Source organism: Jaculus jaculus, chromosome 15, assembly GCF_020740685.1.
Source record: "Jaculus jaculus isolate mJacJac1 chromosome 15, mJacJac1.mat.Y.cur, whole genome shotgun sequence".
Lineage (NCBI taxonomy): Eukaryota > Metazoa > Chordata > Mammalia > Rodentia > Dipodidae > Jaculus > Jaculus jaculus.
Window position 1 is genome coordinate 36,741,760 of NC_059116.1, and position 26,397 is coordinate 36,768,156.

Sequence of the window (26,397 nt, forward strand, 5' to 3'; positions counted from 1 at the left end):
CCCTCCTGTTCTAGTCCTGTGCCACGGAGGACCGGTCATTGTTAAAGTCTCCCTTGACCATGCAGCTCAGCTGTCTGTGAGGCCTCTTCACCTAATGTGGCTCTCTTCCGTTCCCCGTGCTTTGTAAAGGGCAGAGTTGAGTTGTCAGAAGATGAAGATGAGTGAGCAGCTGCTCCTAGCGGCACCACCTGCACAGCTGGGCCCAACTGGGGCACGCCTGTCAGCCGCCTTGCTTCACTCTCAGATCCCGGCTCGCCACTCACGTCGCCGGGCTCCTTTCCCTCTCTGTCGCGCAGTCTGCAGATGGAGCACGGGGCGCTGACTCCACAGAGCCCCCCCCAGCTTCTTCGGGGTTGTAAGGGGTACTGTCCCTTGCAGTCAGAGCACTAAAGACTGCTCATTTTTTGTCCCCATCTGGTGCTTCTGTCAGGCTTTACAGTGTAGGGACCACCTTCTTCTTGACAGTCTCTGCCTCAGGAGGTGGCTGTCCCTGCCATCCATCTCCTTTGACCTTGGGAAGGGCTGTCCTGTTTGGCTCCCCTGATGAGGCCAGACCAGACCCAGAGTGGCCCACCTTCTCTCGTGGTCTGCTTGGGTCCGCAGAGCAGCTGCAGCTGGGAGGGAGTGTGCGGCTCCTATCATGTACATGTGCCTGTCCTGTTCAGCGTTCCTACTAGGAGGAAGACGTGACTTGGGTCAGAGAGGGTTGTAGTGTCCCAGTGTCTGTGTGTGCACATACTTGGGTGAGAGCAAATGTTCTACTACAGCTCATGCCCACCCTCCATGTCAGGATGCAACCCCTGTGCCTGCCCTACAGCTCCTGCTCATTACAGGTGACATTTTCTTGCTCTTGTCTCAGGGCTGTATGATGTTTGAGGCACCTGTGTGTCCCTGGGCATGTTTCAAGCATGGGCTGCACCTGGATTTTACATGGACATACTGATGTCTTGTGTTTCACTTGGTGGGCAGTAGTGGCTCCCTTACCTTCCAGTGAGGACTTTCTACCATGTATGTGAGCTTGTGGTGGCCACTGGGCTGTCCCTACAGTGGGTGCTGCTACTTCACTGTGGTGGCAACTCACTTGGGCCATGGTCCTGGTGTTACTTGGGCTCATTGGGTGAGGCTCAGGCTGGCCAGATGTTAGCTCAAAGTGGTTGGGGTGCTTGCGGGGGGGGTGGTGGTGACACTTGAAATGCCTTGTGCGCTTATATCCCCATCTAGTACTATCTGGTCTTGGCAGAATTGTCACGTGTGGGAGGCCAGTGTAGTCTCTCAGCTGCCAGGACACACCATGGCAAGCACCCTATTGGGCCCTGCAGAGGCCCGTTGTGTGAGGAGTAGGTTTCACCCCAAGTGTGACAGGTACCCACTCTGGGCCTGGCAGGAGCTGCGGGAGGAGCTTAGGGTGTGACCAAACAGCCAGATTCTAGGCTCCCAAGTTAGATCCAGGGAAACTGAGGTTCTGCTGTGGGAGGGGACAGGGCAACCACATTGGGACAGGTCAGGAACAGGATCTGTGATGACACTGAATAGATGCTACTCCAGAGCTACATTTTGGAAAGGGTCTCATGACCTGGGCCTCAGCAGGAGTCAAGACACTTGTATCCAGTTAAGTCCTATTTGGCATTAGTTGCCTTGGACACCATCACCTGGCCTATTGGTGGTGTCTGGCAGAAGCAGATGGCGCATGGCTTTTGGTATCTTTAAAGTTGGCACAATAACACTCCACATTGGCTCAGGATCTGAGACCATGGGTTGTGGGTTGCGAGGCAGGAGCAGAAGGTCCAGGCTGGAGCAGCCCAGCAAGCTCTGTGTCCTTCCCTGCCTATCACTCTAGGACGCTGCTGTTCCCATCAAAAGGCCATTGCTATCCTTGGAAAAGGCATGAGGATGCTCTGCCCACCTGTCCCAGAGACCTGGGAGGCTGTGGGTGGGGCCTGGTCTCCATGGCAATGGCCCTTGTTAGCATTAGAGCCCTTGTCCTTGCTTCAAAGTCAGGATCCTGTGTCCTGTCTCTCCTTTCATGGCCCTGCAGCATGGGACAGCAGTCTGGGCTCTGATGAGCTGAGCCATAGGTCAGCCGCAGATGCTGATGGTCCTGCTCAGCTGCTTCCTGCCTAGACACTGAGACCTGATTGTGAGCTGATGACAGCTGTGTCTTTACCCTTTGGTGTCCCTAGCTGAGCTCCAGAACAGAGAGCATGGAGTTTGCAGCCTTGTCTGAGTTGTGGAGGGTGAGCCTTGCGCTTCAAAAGCCCATCAGTTAGGTTAAAACGATAGGACACCCCCAGTCATCTGAGTGTCAGTGTGACACTGTGCATCCAGATGAGGCTGTAATGGGTAGGTGTCAAAGGTGTCATGGGGAAAGGTGATAGGACTATAGGAGTCCTCTTGTTGGCTCCCCAGCTCAATGTCTGCCAATCGCAGGGCAACCTCAGCAACCAGGCCTGGTGCCTTCCATGAATCCAGCACTGGGTGCTCCCAGGCCACAGCCTTCCAGTCCCACCTCTGAGGTCTCTTTAGTCCTAGGCACATTTGTGGTGGCCTCCACATGTCTGATTGCGCCCCACTGTAGGCAAGAGGGTGTCTCCTCTTCCTCCCTTTCTTCCCACCTGCTCCTCCTCTTCTTCTTCCTCTTCCTGCTTGTCTTTTGTGTTTCCAGAGGACCTGTCCTTAATCCCTTCTCTTCAGGTGGGGGGTCCCCCAGCCCAAGGGTGCATTGGTATAGCCAGCTGTGGGGCTAAAGCCATCTTTGGATGAGCTGAAATCCAGGGCAGTTGAGCCAGGGGGATTTGCGGCTGCTAGTTGTCTGATTGGCCCTGTGTTCTGAATCATGTGCATGCTGACAGTGTGAGGTCCCTGGCCAGCCCCAGCTGGGTGCTTGTCTGATGTCTACTCTCAGAGGTGGTAGGGCCATCAGACATAGGCATAATATTGTTTGGTCTTAAGTAATAAAAATGTATAGGGCCAAGCCTTAAATCCCAGCAGAGGTAGGAGGATTGCTGTGAGTTCCAGGTCACTCTGGGCTGGAGTGAGACTGCCTCAGAACAATATAGAGATTTTCCACATCAAAAAAATCCATAGGTAGGGCCAGGAGAGATGGATAGCAGTTAAGGTGCTTGCTTGCAAAGCCTAACAGCCTGGGTTCAACTCCTATTACTTGTGTAAAGCCAGATGCACAGAAAGGGGAGTGTGCACTTGGAGTTCATTTGCAGTGGGTAGATATTCTCTCTGTCAGCTTGCACGTCAATAAATAAAAATATTTAGTTTTTTGTTTATTTTATTTATTTGAGAGAAGGAAAGAAGCTGAGAAGGCAGGAGGGAGGGAGGGGCGGAGGGGAGAGATGGAGAATATAGATGCGCCAGGGCCTCCAGCCACTGCAAACGAACTCCAGATGCATGTGCCACCCTGTACATCTGGCTGCCCTCCCCTTGCCCACCTGCACCTACCCAGCCACACTGCCCTCCGCTTGTGCACCTGCAGCTTCCCTGCGTACATCCTGTCCAGTCACACCGTCCTCCCCTTGTGCACCTGCAGCTTCCTTGCAGGTGACCCTATCATAATTCACTTACTTCCCCTAGCACTGTTGATCCCCGCAGTCATTTCAAGTCTTTTGTCTATGTCCTGTATCTTTACCAGGATGCCATCACCCTGGTCCAGGACCCTCAGGAGGGGAGGGTGACGTTTCCCCTGTCCTCAGTGTCAACTGGCTGTGGCGGCCTTGCAGCCACCTGATGGTGTTTTACTCTTATTTTTTGCTAACGGTTTGTGACACCCTTTCTCCTTTGTCTCCTCTCCACAGAGTGCCCCAGGGACCCCTGTGCTTCCATTTTTCCCATTTGTCTTTGTGCCCCAGCTGCTGTCTTGACCAAATGGTTCCAAATGCCAATTTTTATTTGATTTTTCATTTATGGTACTGTGTGTGACTGTTGGGGGTAAACTCTTTTTCAGCCTTCCGCTACACATCTGTGAGCTGGCCTACCACTTGTTGTGTACCTCTGTCGGTGACGGGTTTTCTTCTTTGTTCTTTCCCCCCACCGTCCACTCATAACCTGTGCCAGCTTTCTAAGAGTGACCATGCTTCCCAGCCTTGTCAGCAGACTCTGTAAGAAGTACCACCTTTTTAGTGGGAAGACAGTAAAACCACCCAAGCTGGGACCTTTCCAGAGGGGAGACCTGGGATCTAGGCTGGATCAGGCTCCTGGCTTCTCCCATGGGGCCAAGGATCACAATAGAGCTGACAGGGGGGCCATCCTAGCCTGTGTGAAGGTGGGGCACATAGAAGGGAAAGCCACTCTGAGGAGGTCGTCCTGGATGGACCCTGGCATTGGTACTGATGCTGTCTGGCTGCACACAGGCCAAGGGCTATGTTGGGGCCTCCTGGGTGTCTGAGGATTGCTGGGATATGTTGTCATTTGGGGCTCTGGTTCTGTTTCTGATCCTAGTGGGACCTAAGGTGAGTGCCTGGGCTGCAGGTGGGTGTCCTTCTTGCGCTGGCCCCTTGGCAAGGTGTGTGGGTTCTGCCTCCTCCACTGTCCACCCCGGTTGCTGCTAAATAGTGAGTGGCTGAATGCCCGGGCCTTGTGCACACACTGTGAAATTAGCTTCCTCACCCTGCGGCACGGCGCAGTCTGACTGGCATTTCCAAAGGACTCCCGCCTGGGCGGTTCTTGGCACTTGTCCTCATCCTCTGCAGAGGCGAGAGGAGCGGAAGTGTTATCACTGCCTCCTCATTTCTGCAGCCACGGACAGTGGAAGCTGCAAGGCCACAGTTGTCCTAGGCAGAAAGTTGCTTAATTTGCTTGAGTCTTAGGAACAAAAATGCTCGTAGGGTTGTTCCTTGGCCCCAGGTCCCAAGCCAACAATGGAGATTGAGCAAGAAGGCCCCAAGCAGGAACACAGAAGAGTGGTGGTGGCGGACATAGACCCATTAAGGCTCACCCCTCCTTTTTTCCCCTTTCATCTTTTTGAGATGGGGTCCACTTGTAGCCTAGACTGACCTTTCACTCTAGCCCCAGGTTTGCTTCCAATTGCAGTGATTTCCTGCCTCAGCCTCCTGAGTGCTAAGATTAAAGGCATGTACTGCCGTGCCTGGCTGAGGCACCTCCCCCTTTTAAAAAATATATATTTGAAGCTGGCCTGGAGGCAGAGGTGGGAGAATCACCATGAATTCAAGGCCACCCTGAGACTACATAGTAAATTCTGGGTCAGCATGGGCTAAAGTGAAACCCTATCGCAGGGTGGGGGCAGGAAAGAATATTTATCTGCAAGTAGAGCATGGGAATGCCAGGGCCTCTAGCCACTGCAGATGAACTCCTCATTGCATGCACCACTTTGCGCATCTGGTTTTATGTGGGTACTGGAGAATTGAACCCAGGCTTTGCAAGCAAGTGTTATTTGTTGCTTGAGGCTCCCCTTTTTATAGGAGCAGGATTTAGGGCCTCCAGGGGCTGAGGAATTAGGGTTCTGTTCAGTCACCTGTGGCTCCCTGCCACCATAGTGACTCATGGTTCCTGCTCAGGGCTCTACTCCCCAAGACAGTCTCAGTGCCTCTTTTGACACCCTTGTTTAATTTTTAACTCAGAAGACATTTGCTTATTTATTTTCATTGTTCTTGATAATAATTCTAAGCCATTAGAGGGGAAAATTATATTCAAAAATGCTGTTTCACACTTTATTTGTTTGATGATTTAGAGGGTTAGAAAATAGCACATTTGCTGGCTTTTATAGTCTGGTAATTATTCACATCCATCAAGCCATTCCAGGGGAATAAACAAAGCACCAAGAAAATTGCACTATTAATAGTGGCCTTGGTGGCGGCCGGTTCCAAGGAAGCAAGCTTGCGGCAGGATGCAGTGGTGGGATGTGGTGCCTGTCCATCTAGTCCTCCCCAAACCCAGGGTGTTGCTTCCTTCTGGAACCTTTCATCTAAGTGTATCCTTACATCTCCTCAAATGTGTTTCCTGTGGCCTCTTGAACTGCCTACTTGCCCTGCCCTGTCTTGTTCTTCTACCATTGTGTGACTTACTTATATCCCCAGCTCAAGAGTGACCATGTCCCCAGGGTATCTCCTAGGCATTTTCTGAGGACAGGTCACTCTTGATTTTGACACTTGGGTTTCTCACTCTGGGTCCTTGAAGAGCCTGTGACAGGTCTACAGTGCTTGCTGCCTCCCACCAGCTTGGAAGAATGTCCGTGGTGCAGGCTGATGGCAGAGAACTGCTGATGAGTTTCTAGTTTTGAATCTTCTAGAAGTATTTTGTGCAAAGCATTCAGAAGCAAAAAGGTGGAGGAGGAACAAATGACAGGTCAGTACACAGAGGGGCATGCTAGGGGTGATAGCATGGAAACACCTCCAAAGGAGCCACGTTACCTTGTCCAAGTAAGCCCTGGGTACAGCCAGCGCTTCTCCTCAGAGGCTGCTCAGCTCCAGAACACCCGGTCCCTGAGTGGTCCGCATGCCTCCCTTCCCCTAACATGTCTCCACAGGGGGTCCTCCTAGGACCCCTGCAGATACTCAGGGTGGCCCAGCCTGATAGAAGATTATCTGTTACAATGGGAACCTGTTCCCAGCAGCATGTCCCAGGAGATGCTGGGACTTCCCAACAGTCTTCAGTCTACTTAACTCAAGGGGAGACAAAACAGGTCCTGGTGGGCTGTGGGATCACACATGATGCTGAAAGAGGGTGTAGATGAAGTGGGGGTGCTAAGGAGCAAGGACAACTTCTGGCAGCTTACATTCAAGGGAACCTGGTGCAGACCATGACATTGTCCCCTGTCCAGGGCTGACGTGGGTGGGCTCCTGGAAGAAAGAGGTCCAGGTCCCAACCATGCCCAAACCCAAACCTCTGCTGCTAGGCATACCAGGTGATTGTGGGCACTGAGAGGTTTTCCTGAGTCGCTGGTGGGAGGTCAGATTGACTGGGCTGAGCAGTGTGACCTTGTGGTAGGGACTGAACTCCTCAGGAGAGACTGTAAATCCAACTGTTTCCAGTTCAAGAAAGTGCTCCCTGATACGCTGGTAGATGCCCGGCCACCCCGGGCCTGGTAGGCACACTTGCTGCTTTCCCCAGATGCCTCAGCTTGGTATTGGTCACATGTGCTAGTCTCCAAGGGACATGGGTGGGGATGGCCCTACTTAGGAAGCCCCCAGTGGGTCTGTGAGATGTGTCCCCTGTGGGAACGTTGACTCTGTACTCTGTCAACTGCATGGGCTGCAGCATGCTCCCTAGAGCTGACATCTTTGGTCCTTCTAGGTCTGCCTGGGCCTTGGGCTGGTCCCATGTATGCAGGCCTGTGGTTTCCTGTGTGCAGAGCCTCCACCTCTACCACCTCCAGGTAGACAGCCACGCAGCTCACCTATTGGTTAGGAAGTCACATGCAGCTGAATGCAGAGGTTTGATCGCCATAGCTGCTCCCCACTCCATCCAGAGCTTTTCATCTCCTGGGGACTGGCCTTCTGCACCCCTGGCCCGCTGGCCTCTGGCTGCCCTTCCTGATAACAGTGGCCATGTTCCAGCGTATTAAACTTCCAACATCCACCAGATTCAATTAATCTTATCTTTACAGCTCCCAATTACAGGCGGTAATTAAGTGAAGGCAGCATTGTGGACTGGGAGATTCCATTTATCATTGCAGCCTGGCCCTAGATTAGTTCCTTCCAGGCAGCAGCTCTTCCCAGAAGGCAGAGACGGCCCACTCCTGGAGTCGGGGAATGCCAGCCCTGCCAGCATGCTTCCTACACAGTGATAACAGCCTCCACTTTGTCCAGACAATAAAAACACTAGCACGGTAGAGTTGAGGGTACCCAGGTGGCCATGGGCAGGGCCTCTATGGTGCACCCAGAATTAACTATCGTATGCATAGAGATGACAGTGCTTGCCTCATCCTCACCCTTTAGTTTGATTAGAAAAGTAGCAGGGCGAGGTGGTGCACACCTTTAATCCCAGCACTTGGGAGGCAGAGGCAGGAGGATCACCATGAGTTCAAAGCCACCCTGAGATCCCATAGTGAATTCCAGGTCAGCTTGGGCTAGAGCGAGATGCTACCTAAAAAAAAAAAAAAAAAAAAAAAAGGAGAGAGAGAGAAAGTAATAACCAGTGATTGAAGGATTGAAGTGCCCTTGCTGGCTTTGGTGGGCTGATATGCCCACCTACCTTGGTTCTTGAGTCCTGAGGAGGCCTGGAGTGGTGTGTGACATCTCTCTGACTTGCTGGAATGCAAAATGGCATTACCTTAGGGCAGGGTCTCTCACCCTTGGGATCACGTGTTCCCTGTGTGTCATCCTGGTCCTTTATGATGCTGAAGGGCATTCCTAGCTTCCAGGCACTTGGTGCAGGGACTCCCCTGTGTGACACCACATATCCACAGACGCAGCTCCGTGTATGTCTGGTCTTGAGGTTTGTGTATGTGTGAGTCCTTGGGATGGGCCCAGTTAGCCTGTTTGGTGGTGTGTGGCTTCCCTTTTCTCTCTGCCAGACTGTGGCTGAAATGCCATCCTTGAAAAGAAGAGCCCAGGCTGGTGCCCAGTGCTTAGCATCCTCACGAGTGTCTCAGCCTCAGCCGTCTCAAATAGAAAATATGGCAAAGTAGGCGACAGACAAGCAGAGCTGGTTCCTTCCTGAGCTGCTGTTCCTGCTGGCTGGCGTAGCAGATGAGCAGGAGCTGCTCTGAAAACTTCCCAGTGGGGCCTCTGGGAGCCCGCCCCACACCGGCCTAAGGCCTACTTGTGCTGCTCGTCTCCTTGGGGTGTAGTGCTCTTGGCTTCCAGCCTCCAATTTAAGGTTGAGGTGTCTCAGTGCCTGGTCCTTCTTTGCTGTAGGACATCCTGGTGGCCCAGCTGTACCCACTGCCCCGGTATCCTATGTCTCTGTTACCTCTGATGTCTTCCTTTCTCTTGTAGGTATGCCATCCCACCAGAGCACGGCAAGCGCTTGGAGCGGCTGGCCATTGGTACGTGTCTGCGCCCAAGGGCCCCTGGGATAGGATGAGGACCTGGGGTGGGGGAACCAGTAGCAGAGCAGATTCCACCAATCATGCCAGGCTGCTGTTGGGTTCTTCTGGGTGGAGTGGTGACGTGCCTTCAGGCTTTCCTTGTGGTGCCTGTCTCCTGGGCTATGCATACCTGTGCTTCTCAGTACCGTCCGGGACCTGCGCCACTCTTTGTAGGCCAAATGCCTTAACAAGGTTTGTGGGAGGCACGTGTCACACAAGTGCATGGACACCCAATCAACTTGTTCTCACTGGGTTCATCTAGCAGGTCCCTCATCTGTGAGCTGCTGGGTCAGGGTTGTGGGCCCTGTCGTGCTTGCCTCATCTGTTCTAAATGCCAGGTGGGTGTGTTCACTGTCTAGGTCACTGCCCTGTGCTGACACTCCTTCTGGATTCTCTTTCCAGAAACATTCCTTAGAGTGACTCCATGGCCTCGCCCTGGAGTAATGGCAGATCCTTGGGTTGTGGGGTGTCAGGAACAAGCCAGACACCAGGGGCTGTGGACCCCTTCCAGCCCACCTCTGCAGAAGGCTACTGTCGAGAAAGGGAAGGGACCCAGCAGAAGCTCTGAGTTCCTGTCATCACATGGCTTCTAAGTGCTTCCTTGAGCCTGTAGGGACTGCTGGCACTGACTGTTGAGGACATCAGAGAGTCATAACTCACAGCTCTGAAGAAAGTGCAGAGCAGCAAACGCAGTTCCCCATGATGGCACCTGGTGTGTATCCTCAGATAGAGGAGGGCTGACAGCATGTGGTGACAGCTACCTGTCACAGCCCGGGTTGCCACTCACAAGCCCCCCCCCCTTTTTTTTCCCCCACATCAGACAGGTAATGTGCCCATCTTGTAACAAGGTTTGTGGGAGGCACAGGTCACGCAAGTGCATGGACATCCAAACATCTGACTTAAAACCCTACAAAGGTTCCCTACTTTTTTTTTTAATGCATGCGTGTGCGTACATGTTAGTGTGTGCAGGCATGCAGGCCAGAGGACCACGAGGGTGTTGCTCCTCAGGCACCACCCATGCTTTTTTTTTAATTGACAACTTCCATAATTATACATAATAAACCATGGTAATCCCCCCACACACCACTTTCCCCTTTGCAACTCTACTCTTCATCATCCCCCTTCCCCCTCTCAACCAGTCTCTTTTATTTATTTATTTGACAGAGAAAGAGGGAGAGTGAGAGAGAATGGGTGTACCAGGGCCTTCAGCCACTGTAAATGAACTCCAGACGCTTGTCTCCCCCGCCCCCCATTATGTATCTGGCTAACAAGGGTCCTAGGGAATCAAACCTGGGTCCTTGGGCTTTGCAGGCAAACACCTTAATAGCTAAGCCATCCCTCCAGCCCAGTCTCTCTTTTATTTTAATGTCATCATCTTTTCCTCCTACTGTGTGCCAGGGATGGGATACTGTTCAGTGAGTTGTTGGCCAGGGAGGTCCCTGATTTCCCTAAGACATTACAGGCCATTGCTGAGGCTCTTGGTTTCCCACCAGGCATAGGTGGTGAAGACCCTATTACTAAAAACTCCACATACTTGGGTTTCAAGGTCACCGAGAAGTCATGCTGGAACTGAAAACTTCATCTGTACAGACCAGCTGACAGAAAGCTGGAAAAAGCTATGCTGCATGCAATTTCATGGGAGAGAAATCACCAGTGGAGATATTCAACAGTGGATACTGCAAGCCTTAAATTTGGACAACCCATGCTTTTAGAGGCAGGCTCTCTCACTGACCTAGAGCTCACTAAGTAGGCTGGATTGGCTGTCCAGAGAGTCCCAGGGATCTTCTGTTTCTACTTCTCCATTGCTGGGGTTGCAGGCACTTGCTGTCACCATACCTATTGTGTTTAAAACTTTATTTACAGCTTCCATGATTATAGACAATAAACCATGCTAATTTCCTCTCCCATCCCTATTCTTCCACTCTCAAATCTACCTTCCATCAAATCCTCTCCCCTTTCCAATTAGTCTCTTTTATCTTGATTCATCATCTTTTCCTCCTGTTATGAAGGTCTAGTGTAGGTAGTGTCCAGTACTGTGAGGTCATAAATATCAAGGCCATTTTGTCTGGAAGATTACTTTTTTTTTCTTTTGAGGTAGGGTCTCACTCTAGCTTAGGCTGACCTGGAATTCACTGTGTAGTTTCAGGGTGGCCTTAACCTCATGGCGATCCTATCTCTGCCTCTTGAGTTCTGGGATTAAATGCATACACTACTATGCTTAGCTTGAAGATTTACATTTTTAAAAAAATATTTTTTTAATTTTTAATTATTTATTTATTTGAAAGTGACAGAGAAAGAGGCAGAGAGAGAGAGAGAGAAAGAGAGAGAGAGAGAGAGAGAATGGGTGCTCCAGGGCCTCTAGCCACTGCAAATGAACTCCAGACGTGTGCGTCCCCTTGTGCATTTGGCTAATGTGGGTCCTGGGCAATTGAGCCTCTAACTGGGGTCCTTAGGCTTCACAGGCAAGCGCTTAACTGCTAAGCCATCCCTCCAGCCCTAAAAATATATTTTATTTATTTATGAGAGAGAGAGAGAGAATAGGCGCTCCAGGGCCTCTAGCCACTACAAACAAACCCCAGATGCATGCACCCCTTGTGCAACTGGCTTATGTGGTCCTAGAGACTCAAACCAGGAGCCTTTAGCCTTTGCAGCCAAAGGCCTTAACTGTTAAGCCATCTCTCCAGCCCTGGAAGGATTACATTTTAAACAGTTCTATCCTTCCTTTGCCTCTTACATTTTTTAAAATAATTTTTTGTTCATTTTTATTTATTTATTTGGAAGAGGCAGATAGAGAGAGAGAGAATGGGTGCACCAGGGCTTCCAGCCACTGCAAATGAACTCCAGATGCATGAGTCCCCTTATGCATCTGGCTAATGTGAGTCCTGGAGAATCAAGCCTCAAACCAGAGTCCTTAGGCTTCACAGGCAAGCCCTTAATTGCTAAGCCATCTCTCCAGCCCGTCTCTTACATTTTTTTTGTTTTGTTTTGTTTTGTTTTGTTTTTGAGGTAGGGTCTCACTCTAGCCCAGGCTGACCTGTAATTCACTATAGAGTTTCAGGGTGGCCTCGAACTCATGGCAATCCTCCTACCTCTGCCTCCCGAGTGCTGGGATTAAAGGCGTGCGCCACCACGCCCGGCCCCGTCTCTTACATTCTTAACACTACCTCTCCATAATTGGACCCTGAGCCTTAGAAGCTATAATTTCAGTGCTGAACACTCCACTGTCACTTCTTCTCAGCACTATGGTAGCATTTGAGTTACTCCAGTGGTCACCACCATCTGAAAAAAGAAGCTTCTCTAACCAAAACTGAGAGTAGGGACTGGCTTAGTGGTTAAGACGCTTGCCTGCAAAGTCTAAGGACCCAGGCTCAGTTCCCCCGTTCCTACATAAGCCAGATGCACAGGGTAGCACATACATTTGGAGTTCAGTTGCAGTGGCTAGAGGCCCTAGCATGCCCATTCTCTACTTCCTTCCCTCCCTCCCTTCTGCTGTTAAATATATAAACAGAATATTTTTTTCAATGAGAGTAGCATTAATATATGGTTATAAACTTTGGTTTTTTGAGCTAGTGTCTCATTCTAGTCCAGGCTGACCTGGAATTCACTATGTAGTCTCAGGGTGACCTTCCTACCTCTGCCTCCCAAGTGCTGGAATTAAAGGCGTGCGTCACCATGCCCAGCTGGGTATAAACATTTTAAAACATGCTTTATAGGACAGTTTGGTGTATTTAGCCAGACAACAGCAGATGTTACTCCCGTAGGGCTCATGACTTCCTCCACCATAGGCTTATGATTAGGTTTTCAGTATCAGGTATATATTCCCTCCCGTGGAGTGGGCATCCTGTACAATTAGAGAGTCATTGGTTTCCCCCATCATAGACATGCCACTATTGCACCAGTTGGCACATTTGGCCTGGCTGGCCAGTCTTAAGGCTTGCAGGGTCCACTGCTGTTTACCACCATTGATGACTTCTCTCTCCCATAGGGCTGCACACAGTGTAGCTTTTTCCAGCTTTCTGTCAGCTGGATTTCTTAGTGACTTTCAGCCCAAGTATGTGGAGTCTTCAGCAATAGGGTGTTACCATCTATTCCTGCAGGGAAATCAAGAGCCTCGACAATGGCCTGTAATGTTTTGCAGGCATTAGGGACCTCCCTGGCCAGCTACTCCCTGGAAGGCATCCCATCCTTGGCACTGAAGATTTTCTAGTTATAATCTATAGCTTTTGGGTATGCCACTATCCAAAGAAGTATCTTCCTATAAGGTTTACTTATAACATCTTAAATTTTGATTAACACTCCCCAACTCTTCCTTTACTCAATCCCTTTCCCTGACCTCACTTAGGCCATTCTACCCTCAATAATCTGTTTATCTACTTAAATATATGGAATACTATCTCCTTAAGTCCCCCCTCCTCCCTCCTTTATATCCCCTTTCTAGCTTCCTTGACTCTGTTACAGGTTTTATCCCAACTCATACAAGTCTAAAACATTTGTAGCTAAAATGTACATAGGAGAGAGAACATGTGGCGCTTGACTTTCTGGGCCTGGGTTACCTCACTTAGTGTTGCAGTCAGGTTTGCATTGCTGCCAGAAATTACCCAACCTAAATTGGAAAGGAAGAGATCAAGTTATCATTATTTGCAGATGACATGATTCTATACATAAAGGACCCTAAAAACTCTACTAGCAAACTGTTAGAGCTGATCAAAAGCTACAGCCATGTAGCAGGATATAAAATAAATACACAGAAATTACCCAACCAAGAGCAGCTTGTGGGGAAAAGAGGTTTATTTTGGCTTACGGACTTGAAGGGAAGCTCCATGATGGTAGGGAAAATGATGGCCTGAGCAGAGGGTGGATATCACCACTTGGCCAACATTAGATGGACAATAACAGCAAGAGTGGGTGCCAAATGCTGGCAAGGGGAAACTGGCTATGGCACCCATAAGCCCACCCCCAACAATTCACTGCCTCCAGGAGGTGTTAATTCCCAAATCTCCATCAACTGGGAACCTAGAATTCAGAACACCCAAGTTTATAGAGGACATCTGGAAGAAACCACCACATTCCATCCCTGGCCCCCATAAACTGATAACCATTCATGATATAAAATATGCATTCAGACTCGTGATCCTTTTGTCTTAGCCTCTCAAAAAGCTGGGATGACAGGCCTGTGGCACCAAGTCCAGCTTGCCTATGTCTTAACCCCCCTCAAGTAGGGTATAAGTTTTGACATGAGGTGCTAGGGTCATACACATTCAGATTGTAACCAAATCCCATTAAGCTCAGAGGGTCTCCAGTTCCACTGTCACCAGAGCCAGTCCATAGACAGAGCTACTTCTCCCTGCTGGCCAGGTGTACCACTCTGGATCAGATGGTCATGCTGTCCTTTGGTGGACAGGCCATCCAAATTTTTCTGGAAGTCCACCCTCAGGTTTGTAGGGTCAGGCTTTCTGAATGGGAAGATGGGCCTCATGGGAATCTGGAGGCTGGTGCAGGGGTGGCTGGGCTTCCTAGCACATGTGCATGTGGAAAGATGGGACTTTGAGGCTCTGCTCCCCTTCCTTACTCTTCCCCTCTCCTCTGCACATACATGAGCCACTCCTGTTCTTGCTGTAGGCCAGGCCAGGAAGGCTGCCCTGAGAGTGACCTGGAGAGCTACCACCGGATTCTTGGGTTCCACTGCCAACCCTGTGTCTACAGCTCTTTTCCTGGGGCTGGTGGCTGGCCTGGATGGAAGGTTGCCTTCCTAAGTATTTATAGAGGCTCCATGAAGGTGTGGAGCAGGCAGAGGTTCTGAGATTCTTCCCCAAAGCATGCTCTCAGAAGATTCGGGCTTTCCATGCATTCCTGGTGGTGGCACAGTGTGCAGAGATGGAGGAAGGGAGGCCTGCACAGAGGGAGGCCAATATCAGCAGAGGCCACACCAAGGTTCTGCATAGCCCCAGGCTCAGTACCCCGCCAGCTTTTGGGGTCTGTGTTGCTGATGCCCCTGCAGAGCTGGGTGGAGTGGGCACATTGGAAGCGAAGAAATAGTGGCACTGCAAATGGGCTCGCCGGGAGCACCGCAGGCAGCCGAGAGCATTAACGTGCTGGTGTGACACTGGCGCTAATCGCTGAAAATGTGCGCCTTCATTAGGGCTTTGACGAGAGCACTTAAGCGAGCTCTAAAAGTGGAGCTGCGGGCGGCCAGTGCGGGCAGGGTGCCAAAGAGGTACTTGTAGCAACCAGAAAAGTTGAGGGCGGGGGCATTGAACTTTGCAGAATCCCACCATTGTCCACTGCTTGGTGACTTCTGCCTGCACCGAGGGTCTCTGTGCAGCTTTGCTTAGAGTGTGCAGGTGAGTCTTTGTGCCCACATGTGTGCAGATGTGGAGCGTGTGGGTGTGTCCTTGTGCCCACACATGATACAGAGTGGGCCCTTTTCAAGCCGAGAGCCTGGAAGTGGACCAGGGTCTGTGTAGGTTTCTGGAAGGGTCCCAGTCAGCCCTGCAGTAACTAGTAGGCATCTGCAGCACTAACTCTGCCATTCACACAGCAGCCTGCTCCTGTGGGGGGCAGGGTGCAGATGTAGGCTGAGGCCAGCACCGTGTATGAGGGACCAGGGTAGGTCCTGGGTGCTGAGGCCGCATTTTTTCCTGCTGTCAGGTCGGGACAGAGTGGTGCTTGAGCGTGGAAGTGGCAAATCTCAGCACTGCCCATTCTGGCCTTCAGTGCCGGTTTGGGGGCCGGTGGTGTTGACTCAAGTGCAGCCTGGGCTGCCACAAGGACGTCCCCTCTCTACAGTGGGAACTGTGTTCCACCTCCAGTGGCTGTTGCCAGGATGAGCCATGGGGTGCTCATGCCCTTGTTGGGGCTGCAGCTAGGGGCCAGCAGAGGCCAAGTCCTGAATGTGAGCTGTCCCTGTGGGAACCCCAACTGTTCCCTGTCCTTGGCTATGAATGCAGCTAACCTGAAATTTTAAGTTGGTTCAGTTGGTGTCTTGGGTCAGTTTCTTCCCTGTCTGCTGGTGAGGCATGGGCACCATAAAGGTGCTCCAAGGATGCACTGAGCATCATAGTCTTGTGCTGCTCCTGCCCTTGCCTGAGAAGCTGCACTGACTGTCCATGTGGCCTCTAGACAGAGGAGGTGGCCATAGAGCCGTGTCTGCATGATGCAGTGGAGTTGATCCACTCCAGCAGAGCCCCATGGTGATATCTAGGGGTATGAATTTCTTTTCTTCACAGCTGTGGCCGTGGCCTGGCTGGCTGACTCATGTGCCATGCCCACTGGAGCGCTGTAGACTGCTGTAGCCAACAGTGGTTCCTGTCTCTTCTGCAGGCTTCTTCCCTGGGAGCTCGCAGGGCTGCGACGCCTTCCTGCGGCACAAGATGACGCTCATCTCACCTATCATCCTGAAGAAATACGGCATCCCCTTCAGCCGGGTGTGTATGTGGCCTAAGTGCCTGGAAGATAGGCTTTCTAACCCCGGGAATGTTCCAGGACAGTGGCCAGCAGGGAGTGGGTGAGGACACAGGCAAGGGTATGGGTTGGCAGGGTCTAACTGGCCTCTCCTAAACCACACTGAACCAGCAGGGGGTCTCAGTGGGCTGAGTGGATCCCCAGTGGGAGTGCAGGGATGGGGTGGCTCCTGCAGGCTTGCCAGGAAGCTTCTGAGAGCCCAAGGACGGGTTCCCCTCACAGTCCAGGCTCACTACCAACTACACCCCAGTGCTAGTGCCTCCTAGTTGCCCTCCTGTGAATGAGTACCAGCACAGGGAGGTGCCCCCTTGTCTGTTGAGCACTTAGTCCACCAATATATCCAGTTTGCTTCTAAGGCCATGGTGGTTGAGGTCTGTAGTGGGGAAGTCCACTTGGAAGAGGAGTGAGCCTGTGGTGGTCACTGGGCAGGTAGGTGGCGGAGGTCTCTGTATTTCTGTTGATGGACATCTCAAGTTGACAGGCCTAGGACCTCTGGGAGCCTCGGCAGATACAGGGATACATCTCTTGGGAGGCCTTTCCTGGCTGGGACTTTTCTACTTGAGGCTCCTCCTTCCCCACGACAGGGCTTTGAATCAGGAAAGTGCAGGCAGGAGTATCCAGGCGTTTTTTAGGTTGCACTATATGCCCTGAGGACCAGGAAGAGAGATGGGCCCCGAGGGTGTGTGTGAGGGTTCTCATGAAGAGATCGGCCCTGGTGCAGTCCAGTTCACATTGCTGGTAGAAATCATGAACAGCTTCTGGGGAAAAAAAGATTTATTTTGACTTACATGCTTGAGAGGGAGCTCCACGATGGCAGGGGAAAACAATGATATGAGCAGAGGGTGGACATCACCCCTGGCCAACAGAAGGTGGACCACAGCAACAGGAGGGTGTGCTAAACACTGGCTAAAGGAAACTGGCTATAACAACCGTAAGTCCCCAACAATACACTCCCTCCAGGAGACATTAATTCCCAAATATCCATCAGCTGGGAACCTAGCATTCAGAACATGTAAGTTTGTGGGGGGACACCTGAATCAAACCACCACAGGCCCCAAGGGTTCGCGTGAGGGTTCTCATGAAGAGCAGCTTGTCAGGCTGGTGTGAAGCCTGAAAGAGGCACCGCATGATGTGTCAGCAGTGGGACGGTTCTCCCTCCTCCTTCTGCTTGCAGCACTGCTGGCGGGGGCATTCACTCCGAAGCAAGAGTCCTGGCTTTTTCCACTCTTCTGTCTCTGGTCTTACGTGAAGGGACATCCATGGATGGATTGCAGCTGTGTGCCCTTCCTCCTAGGCCAGTGTCTAGATGGCCGTGCAGTTTGTTCACACAATATCCAGGGGCTACTAACACTGAGAGCCACATGACCTCACTCTTTTGCTGGGTGTCCCAGGCCTGGCATCCAGCTCTATGCAGGAGCCTGCCACCTCTGTCCCAAAGGCTTGTGGGTAAAGCCACTCAGCCTTGGTATGGAGTGACAGGCAAGAGACAGGATCCTTTTGTGAGGACAAGTCTCCTTATCAGCATTCCTGGCACCCTTCAGAGTGGCTTGGTGACTGTGTTGTCAATCTCTGTGATGAAATTCACCTCTGGAAGACAAAGCCGATCAATGGCAAGTTCAATAATTGAAAGGTGTGTTTCTGTAATCCACCATTGGCTTCCTCATTTGTTCTACCGGAGCTCACCGAAGACGCTGTGTCTACTGCTGTCTCCCTGCCTGGTGCCTTCACTGCTGATTGCTGTGCCTTGTACCTATCCATCATCCCTCCATCTCCAATTTACAGCGGTGATGGAGCGCAGCTGCCCGTGCCCACACTCTGACAAGAACCAGAGCTTGTTGCCACCCTGAGCAAGAGTGTCCTGTACTGGGCTTGTCTTGGTTTTACAGTAAGCGCTGTTGCTTGAACTGGGCACCAGTGTCCACCTGAGCCTGGCTCCTTGCCACTGGCCCTCAGGCCCATGCTTCCCTACTTGCTGGCCTTGACCCCTGAAGGCCAAATCTGGCAGTTTATTGCACAAGCCTATAGTCCTGCTCTGTGCCATGCTGTGGATGGTCTGCAGGAGAGATTGGGGTCTAGTATCAAGCCAGAGGACAAATAGTACCCCAACAACAATGGTGAAATTTTCAAGAAGCCCAGGCAGTTTCCCCACTCCCAAAATGTGAGCAGCCCACTATGAAGCAGGAGAAGGATCCTAGGAGTGTAGGCCACGCTGGTGGTGGCAGTCACCAGAGCCAGGGGACACCCAGCCTCCTTCCCACCCTGCTGCTTGCCATGCACTCCATCCTGCCATGGGCAGCTGTCACTTGGGCAGGAATTTAAAGGTACAACTCAGTGTGCACTGATTCACCTTGATTGCTACAATTATTCAAAAAGAAAAATACCTATGTGCACTGCGCACGCAGTTGCTTCTGATTGATTTCTGGTGCAGTGGCTGCAGTCCTGCCTCTGCCAGCGCACTCCATACCCCCAAGGCTGCCGTCTTGTACCAACAAGGAGTTTCTAGCCTTTGGAAGGCTGCTGCAGACCAGCAGCAAAGGTGGGAAACAGGCGATTTATGCAGAAGCCCCAAGAGCAGTACTAGGAGCCATGACCAAGATGCTAGGGGACCCTCTCAGTAGGGCTCATATCTGTGTGAGCCATGGAGAGCTGGAGGGGCGGTCACTATGGGTATGAGGATGGTGCTACCTCTGCTGGGAAGTCCTGTACCCCAGAGAGACAGAAGTGCATGTTGGCAGAAGGACTGCACCTATCCAGTGGAGTGGCTCCTTTCCAGGGCTCTGTACAGAAACAGCCTGTGGTCGAGTGGTGGGGATTGCACCAATGCTGACACGTGTAACTGGCTTCTGTATAGTAAACACTTGAGCAGCTGCTGCCCACCACGGAGGGAACCAAATGCCAGCATTCAAGCACCCAGGGTGGACCCAAGTGATAGCTGAGCCAGGCTGAAGGGGGCCACTGTAGATTAGGGTTTGCACCATGCTCATACTCACTGAGCCTTTTTTTTTTTCCTGGTTTGTTTGTGTTTTGAGGTAGAGTCTCATTCTAGCTCAGGCTGGAATTCACTGTGTAGTCTCAGGGTGGTTTCTAACTCACAGTGATCCTCTTACCTCTGCCTCCCAAATGCTGTAATTAATTGTGTGCGCCACCATGCCCAGTTCACCGTACCTCCTTTTGTGTGTGGTGGGCAGCTATGAGCTGTCTTGCTTCAGGGAGAGGGCCTCCCCTTCACTGCTAATGAACACATGTGCCCCCTTGTGCATCTGGCTTACAAGAGTCCTGGAGAATTGAACCTGGGTCCTTAGGCTTTGCAGGCAAGCACCTTAACCACTAAGACATCTCTAGCCCCAGGCCTTCCCTTCCTAAGCCTGTTTCACCTTCCATAAAATGGGACCACGGCCCTTCTCCGAGGAGCATGCTGCTTGTGTCACAGGACAGAGCAGGCAGGCCATTACTATGATCTGCCATCGATATTTCTTTGAGTATCATTTGGTGATGGCCAAGTGGTCAGTAGGAGAGTAGGTCTGAATGCCTGGGAGCTGTCCCCTCCCTGGAAGGCACCCAGGGATGAGACTGTGGTCCCTGACCCTACTGCTTACCCTGTCCCACATTTCAGGAATGGACAGTCTTTCCAGAGAAGGAGGTTTCACAGAGATTCTACAATGGTGTCATCCCCAGCATGGAGAAAGGCTGTTTATCTTTTATCTCTGCTCTCTAGGAGAGCTACTTCTCAGGAAGTGATATGTGTCCTCTCCCTATGAGTCACTCCTCAGGCTGAGGAGGGCACCAGAAGCACTCTGATCTATCCTCAGTCTTTTCAGTTATGGCCAGTACTGTCCTCCCCCACACCAGCCCACTGTGGTGGTGGGGTGCCATAGTACCTCAAAGCAGGAGACCCAGTGCCTCAAGCACAGTTGCTGATCCCTGCCCACCCTGTCTGCTGTCTCCATGGGAGGATACTGGTCATCTCCTCAGGTGGAGTGGCTGGCCAGCCCATCAAGGGCTGCATTGCTGAGGATCTGCTTCTCACCCCATGGCCACTGTATGGTCCAAGTCTGCCTAGAGTTTGCAGTCCTCCTGCCTCTGCGTTCTAGGGGCGTGGATGGCAGATGTGCGCCATTGTACTGGCTTGCCTGTATTTGAATCCACAAGAATGATGTCCTCCACCCTGTGTCCCCTGCTGTGCAAGCCGTCGTGCCCTTCACCACTCACCCTGTCTCGCTGTCCACCCTTTCCTCCACAGATCACCCAGGAGGCTGGGGAGTTCATGATCACATTCCCCTACGGCTACCACGCGGGTTTCAACCATGGTTTCAACTGTGCAGAGTCCACCAACTTCGCCACTCTGCGCTGGATTGACTACGGCAAAGTGGCCACTCAGGTAGACACTGTGACACACTCAACAGAGTTCTGCGCTGGCCAGAGCAGTCAGCCCCATGTCTGAGGACATGATTCTGCATATGCTGCTTGGGCCCCAGTGCAGAGAGCCAGGGCCAGAATGCCTCTTCCCTCATAGACCCTGAGGGCTTGGGGCAGGTGAGCAGGCATGTGGTGGCCCTGGCTTCGCAGGTGGTGCTTGAGTCGAGGTCAGTGTCATGGTGCCAGCACTGTCTCTGCTCTCTAGCTGACTGTGAGCGCATTGATAGTCTCTGGGCCTGCAGCTGGCATAGCTTGTTTCTTGGTATTGAGGCTCCTGGGTCAGCCCTGTGTTAGGACTCACCTGGGTCCTTGGTTTCCTGAGGGCCGTTTTCTGATTGGGGGGGACACTGGGAGGTCATGGGCAGTGAAACGACAGGAGACATCTGCATCAGGTTGTGGACACGGGTAGCTACATGCTTTGTCCCCACTGATGGTTTGACAGTGTGATAGGATGTGGAGGGGCTGCGAGCTCCGAGACTTGGGCAGGGGCGCTGGGGGCTAAGAGGAGGACTGCGTCTTGTGTAGTGCCGCCCTGTTCGGTCCTCTGTCTCTGCAGCACTGTAGTGCGCCGCACTTCCAGCTCTGGGGCCATGGGGCTCCTGGCACAGTTAGAGTAGACCCCAGCTGCCAGCAGAGGGGGAGCATTGCCTCTGCTAACCAATGCCCAGGCTGGCCTCTCTGATGGGGACCCTTGCACAGAGCCTGGGTGATGCAGCATCCTCTCCACACTGCCTGGGCTGAGGCGGTTTGCCATGTGGGCCAGTGCAGTCACAGTGGCCTCAGGACATGGCCTGGTGGACCTAGAGGGCCCTGAGTGTGATGGGGACACAGACACAGCTTGGCTGTGTGTGGGGACGCGGATGCTTCTGTCAGCCAGTGGCCTAGAGCACGTGCCCTCTCTTCAGGTTTCTATGGCTGCAAGAAAGCCCATCTTTGCCGAAGGTGACTCTCCCAAGGAAGTACTGCTCTGGGAGCGTGGCTAGTTAATGTTTTAGCTACTTATTTTGTTTGTTTTGTTTTTTCGAGGCAGGATCAGGCTGATCTGGAACTTGCTCTGTAGTCTGAGGCTGGCCTCAAACTCACAGCAGTCCTTCTACTTCTGCCTCCCCCTGGGATTAAAGGCATGTGCCATCTTGCTGGGCTGTTTGCTTTTTTGAGACATGGAGCCCAGACTGGCCTAGAACTCTAGCTCCCCCTGCCTCAGCCTTTATTTGCTGGCTGGAGACATGTCACTGTGGTCAGTTCAGCTGACAGTGTCCCCTCTGTCGTCCTTTCCTTTGCTTCCACCCTCATTGCAGGTACTTTTCTTAAGTAGTGCTAAGGATCAACCCAGAGCCTGTTGCATGTGGGGTAGGTGCTGGCCACTGGGCCACCCAGCCTGGTGCAGCTGAGGATGTGGGTCTCACAGCAAGGACAACTTGAAATGTGCTGCACTGACCAAGTGTATATGCAGTGGTGGCAGAAAAGCAACCCATATTGAGGGTTCATATTGGGTCTGGAAAAGTCATTGAGCATCCTGAACCAATGTTCTTTTTACTTAGCTATTTGCAAGGAGAAAGAGAGAGACAGAGAGAATGGGTGCACCAGGGCCTCCAGCCACTGCCAACTACAGATGCTTGTGCCTCTTTGGGCATCTGGCTTTACATGGGTACTGGGGAATTGAACCCAGGTCATTGGGCTTTGCAGGCAAGTATCTTATTCACCAAGCCATTTTCCCATCCCATGGATTAATGTACTTAATGACTGTGTGGCTGGTATGTGGCCTGGGCCATCCCACATAGGCGTCAAGAGGTGGCCGACATGTGACAGACGGTGCTGTGAGTGCAGCCCAGCCCAGGCTGGGGACTGTCAGTGCTGGAGCGACAGTGGGTCCAGCAGAGTCTGCCCAGATACTCAAAGCAGTTTCAGGCTCAGCCATGTCTTCAAAAATGATAGGTGTTGGGAGTCTGGCCTTTGTAGGCCCCCCACATTTCCACTGTCAAGTGGTGGGGTGTGAGCAAGCTGCACAGCACTCCCACCAAGCCAGGGTGTAAGGCAGGCAGTAGGGGCCAACTGTGTCCCTTGGGTATCGTCAGCTGCCCTGGGCCCGACCATAGAGTTGCCTGCCAAGGCCTCACGGTTGAGATCAGAGCTGTCAGACCCCAAGGCTGGTGGGATTGCTGAGCTAGCCTTGATGGAGTGGCCATTCAGGTAGCAGGTGCTGTGGAGGGCAGGCTGGGGCCCTTCCTGGGCTTCTCCAGGAACATTGGAAGTTGGCCCACTGCTAGGCTAGCAGCATCCCACGTGGTTTTCAGGGGACACTAGAGTATGTCTGCTGCCAGCAGGTAGCACCTGTCTCTTTGTTGGTCTGCTTTCCTTCTTGGTCCTAAGGGTCCCTGCCATGTCCCTCACTTGCCTTGCCTCTGTACTGGTGATACAAGCCACTGTGGCCCTGCATTTTATGAGACTCATGGGTGGAGAGGAATGTGTGTGACCTGTGATGGTTACGTGGAATAATTACTACCCTCACTACCCTCAGCTTATGTTGTGGAGCCCAGCTGCTCCCATCCTCCAACACCAGGCCAGGTCCAGAGATGCTGAGCCCAGAGCCTTGAGTACCAGGATTCTGGCCTGGAAGGCACTGCCCCAGATGCTGATACCAACCGCTCAGCAGCTCGGGTCAACCTGGAGGCCCTGTGGGCCTGATAGCATATGGAAAAGTGGCCTGCATGATGGTGAGAACTCCGCTGCCCACCAGCATCTCTCCAGAAATCCAAGTGACAGCCATCTGCTGCCTGGAGGGACGCGGGTCTTCAGTGTGCCTACTGTCCTTTCCGTGAGGAGCCAGGACTCCAGGTCCTGAGCCAGGGACAATAAGGAGCTCCTGGAGCTGACAGTGGCAGAGAGACATGGCCATATCCCCCTCCCATGCTCTCAGTGGACAGCCCTGAGTCATTTGTGAGAGCCACTGCTGACCTCCACTTGGGGAACCAGTCCACAAGGGTCACCAGTAAGGATGGCAGGTTCAGGATGGGCAGGACCACCCCCCCCCCCCGCCCAAAAGAAGGAGCCATAGTCACAGGAACGCAGTGACAGCGGGAAGCACTCGTGTTTAGGATGAGATGGGGGTGCATCAGGAAGAAAGCGGTCAGGAAAAGATTACTGGCATGCCCAGGGCCCTGGGTTCAGCACTGCCACCAGGCTCAGCACCACCATTACGTAGCAAGTTTGAGATCAGTCCAGAATATATGAGACCTGATCCCAAAAAATAGGAGTTTGGGGTACAGCCCAGTGGATATGACACCTGCCTCACAAGCATGAGAACCTGAGTTCCATCCCCAGCACTCACATGAAAATCCAGGCATCTAAGCCAAGCGTGGTGGTGCACACCTTTAATCCCAGCACCCGGGAGGCAGAGATAGAAGGATCGCCGTGAGTTCGAGGTCACCCTGATAATATAGAGTGAATTCCAGGTCAGCCTGGGCTAGAGTGAGACCCTACCTTGAAAAACCCAACCAAACCAAAACAAAACAAACAAATGAAGAAACAAACAAAAAAAAATCCAGGCATCTGTTGACACCAAAATCTTTGCAGTTTGAAAATATGGGAAAAAAGTCCCAGCTGCATGATGAGCTCTCCTCAGACGCAGAGCACCCATCCTGTAGAAGAATGGGCCAGTAGATGTGCACACAGTTCACAGTGGCCATGCCACTGACGGTGTGACAGGCTCCCCACGTGCAGGGCTTTATAGGTTCCACACTGGGTGAGTCCAGCCTCTGCAGCAGTCTCAGCTCATGACATCTTTTTTTTTTAATTTCTTTTGTTTATTTTTATTTATTTATTTGACAGCAACAGACAGAGAGAGGAAGAGACAGAGAGAGAGAGAGAATGGGTGCGCCAGGGTCTCCAGCCACTGCAAACGAACTCCAGACACGTGCGCCCCCTTGTGCATCTGGCTAACGTGGGTCCTGGTGAATCGAGCCTTGAACCGGGGTCCTTAGGCTTCACAGGCAAGCGCTTAACTGCTAAGCCATCTTTCCAGCCCATGACATCATCTTTTACCACCAAACTAGGTTGCCCTAGGGGGACAGCTATGGCACCTCAAAGGCAGACTTTCCAGAAAGCTTTACCAGTAGCTACATCCATGCACCTCCTATGTCCACGCAGTGCTTTTCTTGGGAGAAGTGCGGGAGGTCTTGTGTAACCATGAAAATGGGTTCTCCCTTGGAGTTTGCTCTATTTTGATTGGCCCAGCACTTGACTGAAACCACAGACCTGGAGTCTCAGGGCCCTTCCTGGGGCAGCCTTGACAAACACCTGAGAAGCTTGTGCAGAGGTGGTGGGGGTTGGGGACAGAAGAATGTAGACTGAATTCACAAAGAGATGAGTGGCTTCGCCCACGATCTCTCCCCTTGGGCAGGTGCAGAGCCCTGCAGACCTTGGCCACATGGAGGAGGGCACTTGTTACCCATGGTCACTGGTTTGTTGCTAGGAATTAACAACCAACCAGCAACCCTAACCCTACCAGGCCCACAGCAGTGGTCAAGACCTCAGTCAGTCTGGCCTTCTCCAGGCCTTCTTCCTGGCCCCATGGAGGAGATTCTAAGCCACATGTGATCCATGCCTCTTAATTCCATCACCAGAGAAACAGGCAGGAGAATTGTTGTGAGTTCAGTGCCAGCCTGGGTGACAAAGCACAGCATTCAGAAGGCTCAGCTCAGCCTGGCCTGGTGCTGGAAGGGCTTGGAATGTGCTCTGGAGCAGATCTGCCAGGAACTTGTGTGGACTGGCTGAGGGCAGAGCCCCACTATGTGACAATGACTTGTTCCAGGCTGTGTACCAGTATCTCCTGGATCACTTACCCTAGGTTGTGACCAGGCAAGAACAGAGAGGTGAGGTGACTTTGCCATGGTCACACAGTAGGCCCCTTCCCTGCTCACTTACCCAGAGATGACCATTTGGGTGCTCAGAAGATGAGCCTTCCCTCCTACCCCCAGAGTCCTCCAGGCTGTGGACTGTCTTGGGCACATGTTCGGGGCCGGTCCTGAGGATTTCTGCAGGAATATCTGGAAGGCCTGTGCATATACCACCCTGCTTCCTGGTGTGGGGTCTCCTGCACATGCTGCAGCAGCCTCTGGAGGGGGCGGGCGGGGGGGGGGATCTGCTAATGAGATCAAAGGCATCTGCTGTCTCTCCAGGAGGGAAATGTACTTGTGTATGCATCAGCCTACGCAGCCACATGCTGTATCAGATGAGTGCACTATGGGCCAGGCTGTGCCGCTCTGCTGCCGGCAAGGTTGGCGGACAAGTTATCTTTTTTTTTTTTTTATTTTTATTTTGAGGTAAGGTCTCGCTCTAGTCCAGGCTGACCTGGAAATCACTATGTAGTCTCAGGGTGGCCTCAAACTTATAGCAATCCTCCTACCTCTGCCTCCCAAGTGCTGGGATTAAAAGTGCGCCACCACACCTGGCTCACAAGGGATCTTTTCTTGGCCTGGGATTCACCATGCCCCCATGCCACTCACTGACCACTCATGAAACAGCAA

At 52.2% G+C, this 26,397-nt stretch overlaps 1 protein-coding gene and 1 non-coding gene across 3 annotated transcripts in view; one reads left to right on the forward strand and one right to left on the reverse strand.

The window, feature by feature from the left end:
- Nucleotides 1-26,397, forward strand: part of Kdm4b (lysine demethylase 4B) — a 105,841-nt gene that overhangs the window by 49,194 nt on the left and 30,250 nt on the right. For both annotated transcript variants that reach the window (XM_004654976.2, XM_045134823.1), the window contains exons 7-9: nt 8,904-8,953; nt 16,316-16,419; nt 20,697-20,834. In XM_004654976.2, coding sequence (XP_004655033.1) covers nt 8,904-8,953; nt 16,316-16,419; nt 20,697-20,834 — 292 coding nt within the window. The remainder of the gene's footprint in view (nt 1-8,903; nt 8,954-16,315; nt 16,420-20,696; nt 20,835-26,397) is intronic.
- Nucleotides 9,810-9,913, reverse strand: LOC123455223. The gene has a single exon (XR_006633767.1). It is a non-coding gene; the product is annotated as a small nucleolar RNA U13 (small nucleolar RNA).